At 37.1% G+C, this 9,200-nt stretch overlaps 1 protein-coding gene across 2 annotated transcripts; it reads left to right on the top strand.

The window, feature by feature from the left end:
* Positions 1–1,313: 1,313 nt before the first annotated feature.
* Positions 1,314–8,716, top strand: LOC131156523 (probable WRKY transcription factor 20). Of its 2 annotated transcripts, none has more exons than XM_058110286.1 (6): positions 1,314–1,764; positions 3,085–3,279; positions 3,722–4,259; positions 4,347–4,509; positions 4,586–4,744; positions 7,854–8,716. In XM_058110286.1, exons 1-6 carry the CDS (start codon positions 1,420–1,422, stop codon positions 8,350–8,352), a joined length of 1,899 nt encoding a protein of 632 aa, XP_057966269.1. In that variant the 5' UTR covers positions 1,314–1,419; the 3' UTR covers positions 8,353–8,716. The 2 variants fall into 2 exon arrangements, with proteins under 2 accessions (XP_057966269.1, XP_057966277.1); XM_058110294.1 differs by having other exon boundaries at positions 4,443–4,509.
* Positions 8,717–9,200: the final 484 nt, after the last annotated feature.

A 9,200-nucleotide genomic window follows, 5' to 3' on the forward strand; every position in this document is an offset into this window, starting at 1 on the left:
TTGTACCATTGTGTTTGAGAAAATGGACCGATTTGAAGAATTGGATCTGAATTTCAATGGGTTTATCCATACATGTAGAATAAAATATAATATAATATAATCTAAGAAGAAGCGTATTTTTTAAAACGTTCAAAGACGAAACTAGCTTCTTTTCAAATTTAAATATATGGATACTTATTCATATCCATCTCATTATTTAATTTCTCATGACAAGACAGTGTGCTTGTAGAATGTAAATATGTAGTTTTATAAAGAGATATTGAGTATATTTTTTAAAATTTTTGTACGATAAAAAAGGTAGGCAATGCATTAATTGATATTTACTGTTTATCATTCTGTTTATGCTATTTTTAGATGAGTTTGAGCTAAAAATAGTACACGATTTAACTTACTTGTATTGAATACTTACTGCTTTTATGTTTATTTACTTAGATCCTTTTAGGTGTCAGTTTAAGTATACAATCGTATTAACTATGGATGTTTTATTTGAGAAATAATATTGACATTCCAAAAATTTTATAGATACTATATAAATTTTTTGTTCTTACTAATTCAAAGAATAAAAGTGTAATTAAAAGGTAAAAAGTTCATTTAATAATTAAAAAATAAAAGTGCAACGTTAATAGTAATTTTTGGCAACTTTCTTTACAAACAAATTTATGTAACACATGTTTATTAAAAATTTAGAAGTTAATAAACAACTGTTAATAACATTCATTATAATAATTATATTATTATTATTGACTTTTGAAAGACCTGTATCGCAAGATCATTTTGAAACTTTAATTAGTAATGAAATAATTTGTTTGCAATAGGTAATTGCTAGTTAAGATCCATTAATAATTTAAAGATTTTTCTAAAAAAAACTCTCACTAAAGTTGTGTTTGCTTAAAATGATTGTACAGATGCCTACTTCTTAGTTTTACAATTTTTTTTTTTATTTTCAATTACATAGAAACTCCAACCATCAACGAGTCATTTGGACATAGTTTTATCATTTTAATTTAGGAAAAAGGTTGTTTAGGACATAGTTTTACCATTTTAATTTAGGGAAAGGGTTGTTTAATTAATTTTAGGGAAAAAAAAAATTTACCGCAGCCTTGAAAATTTTCTTCTATGGTAAAAACAGACTGTAGATACTGATTGGACAACCTGCACATGGTAAAAAAGTAAAAACCCTGCATCCTGCCTTGCCCTGTCAAATTACTGTTTGAGGCAAAAAAGGTTAAAGGAAAAATTTGCAAATGACAGCCCAATGCCACCCCAGATCCAATACTGCAAGTCAACCCCTTCACCTCCAGCCCCCCTGCCCCAGCTCAACAATTTTTTAAAAAATAGAACTCCCCCAAACACGCCCTATAAAAAAGCTCTCAAACTCCCCAAACTGCCCCTTCTCCTCAGTTCGACCCTTCTTCCCCAATGGAGCAGAAGCAGAGCCACCACCATACTCCGACCTCCCACCTTCTCGACGCGCCACCCCGACCTCGCGACAGACATTCCCCACCTTCCCTCCTCCGCCCCTATAGTACTACCAGCCCCAAACCCCAATCTCCCGCCGACGACGACGAGATGAGCTCTGCTTCCGCCTCTGCCTCCTCTGCCTCTGCCTCCATTCTGTGCTCTGGCGCCGGATCGAACGCCGCGCGGTACAAGCTCATGTCGCCGGCGAAGCTCCCGATCTCGCGTTCCTCCTGCATCGCCATCCCTACCGGTTTGAGCCCCACCTCGTTTCTCGAGTCACCGGTTCTCCTCTCCAACATCAAGGTTCGGGCTTTTGGTTTGCCCCTGCTTTCGATTTTCCGTTTGGTTTTTGGGGAAGCTGACGATGTGGGGAGAAAATTTTTGAATGTTATGGGTTTTGTGGTTTAGTCCCTAGAATGCGATAAATCCAGTTTTATGCATATTTATGCGTACATTCGTACACTTGTATCAGAATGTGGATTTGGGTTGTTTTGTTTGGTTCTCGGGAAAGCTAATAATTTGAAAAGGAAAGAAAATTTTGGTTCTTATGGGCTGTGTGGTTTAGTTCCTAGGAATGCAAAAAACCCAGCATTATTGTACGTACACAACACGCATATGCGTAGATTAGATAGATAGGTACGGGCATTTATGCATAAGCATCCTTCAGCTTTATCTTGATTTGGTTTTATACAAAACAATCCAAGTAGTTGTGTCGGGATCATTTGATTGTTTATTGAGTTTTTCTAATTTTCTCTGGAACCAAACGAGGGTGTGCTGTAGATTTGTGAGGTTTAATTCTAATCGTTGTTTCTATGGAGAATCTGTGGGACATGTTTACATGATTTATAAATTCAGTGAACTATAAAGATGCTGTTTGGTTCTCCACAAGTGGTCTATTCATTTCATCTTTCTTTGTTTTTCATTTAATAATATGTTTATTGGAATAAGTTTGTGCCGGGACAGGCGGATTCTGATGCTGGCTTTGAGGTTATTCTGTATTTGGCTTCTTTATGCCCACATAAATTGTTCTATTGCCTTATTTTCACACTGCCTTTCTCTTAAAACTATGAAATTTTCTTCTTTTAATGCTAGTGCTTCCTTTTATTTTATTTTATATTATTTTTTCCTTTTCTCACAGAACAAATTCTTTTGTGTCGGTCGTTGGCCTGTCTGTTTTGGCCCAGATTGGATGCATGAAGAAATTGTTGTTTATTCACAGTAGATTTTCAAAAGTCAAAAATGTTCATGAGACTGTTCTTTTTGCCCATTCTTTGGTGAAATTTTAGGTTTTTGGAGATCTTTTTATGGGGTTCTTATATTTTGGTTATGATAGCAGAGTAGTTCACCAATCATCTGTCTTGATAGTTTAATGGGCTTGTAGTATATCTAATTCTTAATGCCAATAAGAGTGACATGTGAAGATTCACGAGATGTAACTAGTGAATACATTGATAGGGAAGTATTTGAGTGATTGTGACAAAAGTTACTCACTTATTTGGTCACTGGGCAACTTTGAGAGAAGTGACACTAGCAGGAACAGAGATGGTTTATGCTACGTATATCACCTGAAGTTGAAGATAGATTTCTCCCTTCAGTAATGTTGATTTCCTCATGTTCTTGCAGGCAGAGCCTTCTCCAACTACTGGTTCTTTCTCCAAGCCTCAAATGCTGCATGGCTCTGTTGGTTTGGCCCCTTCGTTGTCAAACACAAACCACTCTAATGGCAACACCCTTGATGAAAGGAAATCCAGCGGCTTTGAGTTCGAACCCCAAATTATATTAAATTCCAGTTCAGGATTATCCTTCGTGGGACCCTGGGTAATGTCCTTAACCATGTTCTAGTTAAAAGGAAGTTCTGTAGTTGCATATGTATGTATTCTTGAACACGCTTCTCTGAAGTGCATTGTAACCTGGATTTTTCTTCTTTGACTAGAGTTGCATTTTGCTTCTTTAATCAAGTTCTTTAAATTCCTATAAATTTAAGGTTCAAAACCCTCCACCCTCCCTAGGAAAAAAAAATAAATAAAAGATGAAGAGGAGGAAAATGAGCAGAACCTGCCAAGCTACCAAACTTTAATATTTGTATTGGAGCAAAATTAATAATATAATTTCCTGAGACATCTCATACTTGCTTTTCTCTAAAACTGATGATAAATCATGAGTTTGATTATCATGTATTGACTTGCCATCATGTTTAATGGGTGCTTGCAAGAATTGATTGTATTTTAATTGCCCCCTGATTTTGTTTCTTGTTTTCAAGGTTTCTGCAGGTTTGAACAGACAGCAAAGTGAGCCATGTGTACAAATGCAAGGTCATTGCCTTTCTCAATCATTTGCATCATCTCCTACGGTTAAAAGTGAGATGGTAGCCTCTTCCAATGAATTAAGTCTATCTACACCCATTACATCAGGGGCTAATGTTCCTGCTGAAGCTACTGATGTCTTTAAGCAGAGAGGGCATTCCAATTCAGGGATCCCAACATCACAATCTGATCATAAAGGGATTGGGCCTCCAGTTTTAGCAGAGAGGTCATCTGAGGATGGATATAATTGGCGAAAGTATGGGCAGAAACATGTTAGAGGTAGTGAATTTCCAAGAAGCTATTACAAGTGTACACATCCAAACTGTGAAGTGAAAAAGCTGTTTGAGCGATCACATGATGGACAAATAACTGAGATCATCTATAAGGGCACGCATGATCATCCAAAACCTCAACCTAACCGCCGATTGGCTGCTGGTACTGTTATGTCTACCCAGGAGGGATTTGACAAGGTTTCATCTCTAACTGGTCAAGATGGTAAGGGATGGGTTTTTATGGTTAATATTTATTTTGACATTTATGATAAATAAACTAATATTGTCAGTCTGTGTTTTTGCATTGAAGACAAGTCTGCTGGCATATATGGCCGCATAGCTCATAAAATTGAGCCAAATGGCAATCCTGAGTTATCTCCTGATGCTGTAATTGATGATAATGTAGAAGGCGCGGTTTCACTATCTAACCTTGATGAAGTTGATGATGATGATGATCCATTCTCAAAGCGAAGGTAATTAGGTTCAATGGATGTTTCAATTTTTTATTAGTAGTTCTATTTTTGCGCTAAACAATGATTTTTCAACCAGGAAGCTGGATGTTGGTGGGCTTGATGTCTGTCAGGTGGTTAAGCCTATCCGGGAACCGCGTGTTGTTGTTCAAACCCTGAGCGAAGTTGATATACTGGATGATGGGTACCGGTGGCGCAAGTATGGGCAGAAAGTGGTGAGAGGCAATCCTAATCCAAGGTTTGCTTCAATTTTCGGTGTTGATGATCAAGCTTACTGTCACATATAGTAGTCCGTAGTGATTTTTTTGGTTCATCCTCTATTTCAGTGTTTTAATTTGAGTGTTATTTTGGTTTTTGTCTCTCGCTGCACCGACAGTTTTTGACCATGAAAATGATAAAAGAAGAATTGCACAATTACTGATCAGTCACTCCTACGTTTCTCCAGTTTTTTAATCACCATGTTGATTTAATCTGCATTGAGCCAATTTCACTCATTGGGATGCATAGAAATATGATGGGACTTGGTTATTTGTTTTCCATGGCATGAGTCAAATTTGGTGTGATTAATATGGGTTACATTCACGGTATCTGAATATAATTTAGAAGTTCATTCCACTTGTCAAAACATATATGATAAATGAGAGACCTGTTTTGACTTTTACCATCAAAGCATTTTACATATTCTTGCATTTATTTGTGTGCTTCATGCATGCAGTTCTCTATAGAAGCTAATTAAATGTCTTATTGTTTAGCCAAAAACACACATTGGTGTGTCGGCATCAAATTTTCATAATTTGCCCATGCATTTCTCCTGTTTAGGATAAGCTTTTTCTTATTGTTTAATCAAAAGCATGCATTGGATGTGGAGTTATGCAGGACTCAAATTACTGATACAAGTTCCATGTAGAAAGAGGTCGCATTTCTCCTCATGTAGGCTAGGTTTTTCTTATTGTTTTAACTGACAGCATGCATTGGATATGGAGTCATGGACTCAATTACTGATTCAAGTCTCCATGTAGAAAGCGGTTTCCCCACAATCTAGATTTTGCATTCCACATTTCATGATGTCATTGTGAAACAACATATCCCAAAAGTAAAAGGTGCAATGGAATAGGCATAGCACCTGTAGAAGATGTGATAGGGGAGGAGCGGCTTAGGTAGTTTGGGCATCTGCAACATAGGCCAATAGTGTACTAGTGAGGAGGAATGAGCTAGTTACTGGTAGTAGAAGGGGGTAGGGGTAGAGTTAAAATAAGTTAAATAACATGGGATAAATTAGTGAGGAAGGATTTAATAGCTCTTAAGCTGTCCAAGGAAAATGCCCTTAATTGTGTGAATTGGTGGAAAGGGATTCATGTAGCTGACCTCACCTAGTGTTACTTAAGGCTTAGTTTTGTTGTTGTTGTTGTTGTGTTTGTAGATGTAAATGTTATAATGAGAACAAATGATGGCCTAGTGGTAAGGGTTTAGCCTGCCCTGCACTTGAATGAGGTTAAAACCTCTTCATTCCCCTCCTCAGTTACCCATAAAACAAAAAGGGATGTCAGTGTCACAATGCATTTGGAATATGAGTAATGCTGTTCATCATGGATGATCTTCCATCTGCACCATTGGTTGGCAGTCGGTGGCATATATCACTGTTGTTTTAACAATTGATGGTAGATATCACAGTTATTTATAAACCAACTGGTTTGATTGACCACATGTTATGGTTGGCTGAAGGGGATTTTTCATATTTTGCTTGGTTACTATGTTGTTTTAACAAATGACAAGGGATTAAGGGAACGAGAGGGTGGTTTTCTTCAACACAAAAATAAATAAAATTCTATTTAGTATATCTTGTTGGTGCATTAGTTTTTTCCTCTTTCACCTCGAAAATGGATCGACCTGAAAGGAAATCTTTAAAAGCAGCTATGTACATCTTTCTGGTAAAGTGCTTATAGAGACTATGGTATGTTCCTCTAGTTGTTCTGCTTTTCATGTAAAGTAAATAGAGGAAATAATTAAATTTTCTTTTTCTTGTCTTCCATTCCTTTCTTTTCCTTCTTTTATCAAGGGGATGAGAAATTTTGAGAGTGCATATGTAAAATTAGATTATAGTTGGTTTTGGTAGTTATGAATTAACTTTTCCTTTTCTTGCATCCAATTCCATAACGTGAGATGGTAGAGCTTGCTTAAACACAAGACAGGATGGGTTGATGTAGCAATAGTTGGAATAGTGCTACTATGAATTTAAAACAGACAAAATAGTAAACCACCTGAGGGTTGGTGGCTTGATGAGAAGGGCTTTGCTTCCATTAGTTTGTAGGATGGGAAGTCATAAGTTCTACTCAATGGGGGTCAGTGGCATGACTGAATTTTGTTCATGCCCCATGATCTCATAAGTTCTACTCAATGGGGGTGAGTGGCATGATTGAATTTTGTTCACGCCCCATGATCTCAAGCCTCAAGCTCATTGCGACAGGGTGTAGATGGGGTGATTATATGACTCGATGCTCTTGAGGGTGCTCCTGTTGGTCCTTAAAATTGAGCTCGTGGTCTGTTTTCTGCAGGCTTGTCTGTCTTAGGACTCTCGGGCTCTCTTGGCATTTTTTCCCCAGTAAGCAGGGCCTGTCTTATGCTCACCCTCTGGGAAGCTTGCCACAAAATACTCATCCATTCTACCCATTCTTGTGTAGCAAAAATGCAGGGTAATTATTTGCAGAATCTATATTTTTTATGAACTTCTGTGGTGAAAGCAATTGACTTTTCTTTTTTCACAGGTTCTGCAAGTAATGGTGATCTATCCATATATTCATTTAGGATGTGTGAGGCTAATGTGCGACTTCTATAGAAAGTGTGTAATTCCGAGAGTTGGCACCATCAAGTCATTCACCTGTCATAATTTGACACCCCTTTCTCTATCAAGCATGAGTTGCAGCTTCCAAGATATTATTCTTATTATTTTGCCTTTTCTTGGGGACCTGGACTGATGATGCTTACATAGGCCTGAAGTCCAATTCTAATGATTTTGACAGTGTTATCCTCAATTTCCACATGTAGATAAATTATGGTCATTAAAAGTAAAGCATGCCATCTAACAGAATTTAAATATTATGTTTGCTAATATGTCAGTAAAATTCTCTCTGCATTTTTGTCTGTTCTGATGAATTATTAGCAACCACTGGTGAAAGTGCTCGAACATCTACATGACTTTCTCTTCCCCATTACCATTATAAACTATAAGACACTGGAAATCTACTTTTATTTCTTTTAATGCAATTGTATTCTTAATCCTCTGGGTATAATAATGTATTACTTTCTCCATTAAATCTGGCTGTTGCTCACCGGGTTCGTATGTTATGCAGGAGTTACTACAAGTGCACAAATGCTGGATGCGCCGTCAGGAAACATGTCGAGAGGGCAGCCCATGATCCAAAAGCAGTCATTACCACATACGAAGGGAAACACAATCATGACGTACCCACTGCTAGGATTAGCAACAACTCCAATGATGCAGGAGGATGCTCAGCTGTGAATGGAACACCGAGGATTAGATCAGCAGAAGAAAGAAACAGGGTCAGCCTTGATCTTGGTGTTGGAATTAGCTCTGCTGCTGAGAATAGATCAAATGAGCATCCCACACAGCACATGGGGCTTTACCGCAGCCAAACACATACTGGAGGTTCCAATTTTAGGCTGCTTGGAGAAACCCATGTTTCATCATACTATGGTGCCCCGAGTGGTGATCTTGGTCAGTTTGGAGCTGTAGAAAACCACCGGACCCATGGTTTTGCAGCTTTACCCTTGACACATTCCTCCATCGTATATCCACCGAACGTGGGCAGAGTGCTACTTGGTCCATGAAAGGTTTTGTTCACATCAAGTCCATAGAAAATAAATGGTTTGGTTATCTTTTCTTTGCTGTTCAGGTGGTGGGGGTAAATGATACAGATTACGTATATGGCAGGTTAGTCCTCTATGTATTTAGGCCAGTCTGAGATGTGCTCTTGTTGTAAACTTTCTCCTTGCAAATGCTTTGTAACACCCAATTACTGTTCATACTACAGTAACTACTCTGAGCTCAGAACTTGTGTATAAACATGAAATTTGACCCACGTTGACAGATTCTGACCAGAAGAAAAGTGTTGTAACTCAAAGTGCTTGAAATTGAACACTGTTTTTTTTTATTGTCTTCAACTAAGATAGGAATGAACTCTTTGCAAGTGCATTTATTTGTTTAATGGGCTGTAAATGATGTGATCTACATATATGAAGTGCCTAAGAAGGATTTTCACCCAATATTTTGTTATTCTGATTCATACATATATTTTACACTTCCAAAACCAAAAGAAAGGATAAATTGTGACACCAAAGCCCTTTGATTGTGTGGGGTTTGATTTGAGTTTATGCAGAAGTTAAAAAAAAAAAAAAAGCTGTCGTACATTACATTTTGCTTATTAAAATATAAAATTTTGTGATGAACTTTTAAGACATGAGAAATAGCAGTCCTATTTCATTAGTCATAGACTTGTTTAATGTGATAAGAAAGTTATATTATTTATGGCACCATTAAATTATAAATTACCATGCAGTGACTTTTTCATATTATGAGATTTTATAAGTCTACCTTTCTTATTTTATAAGTGTAAAATTTGTCATGTGTTGTGTAGTTAGCTGGTAGTATTATCACAAAAGAATTAATTATTACTGTG

The sequence above is a fragment of the Malania oleifera genome, chromosome 1 (genome assembly GCF_029873635.1).
Source record: "Malania oleifera isolate guangnan ecotype guangnan chromosome 1, ASM2987363v1, whole genome shotgun sequence".
NCBI lineage: Eukaryota > Viridiplantae > Streptophyta > Magnoliopsida > Santalales > Ximeniaceae > Malania > Malania oleifera.

What these genes read in the sequence shown, in the direction of transcription:
- LOC131156523 (XM_058110286.1), top strand. Translation starts at nt 1,420, where the DNA reads ATGGAGCAGAAGCAGAGCCACCACCATACTCCGACCTCCCACCTTCTC. An exon ending in TTCTCCTCTCCAACATCAAG is followed by an intron (nt 1,765 to 3,084) that starts GTTCGGGCTTTT and finishes ATGTTCTTGCAG; the next exon opens with GCAGAGCCTTCTCCAACTAC. An exon ending in GATCCATTCTCAAAGCGAAG is followed by an intron (nt 4,510 to 4,585) that starts GTAATTAGGTTC and finishes TTTTTCAACCAG; the next exon opens with GAAGCTGGATGTTGGTGGGC.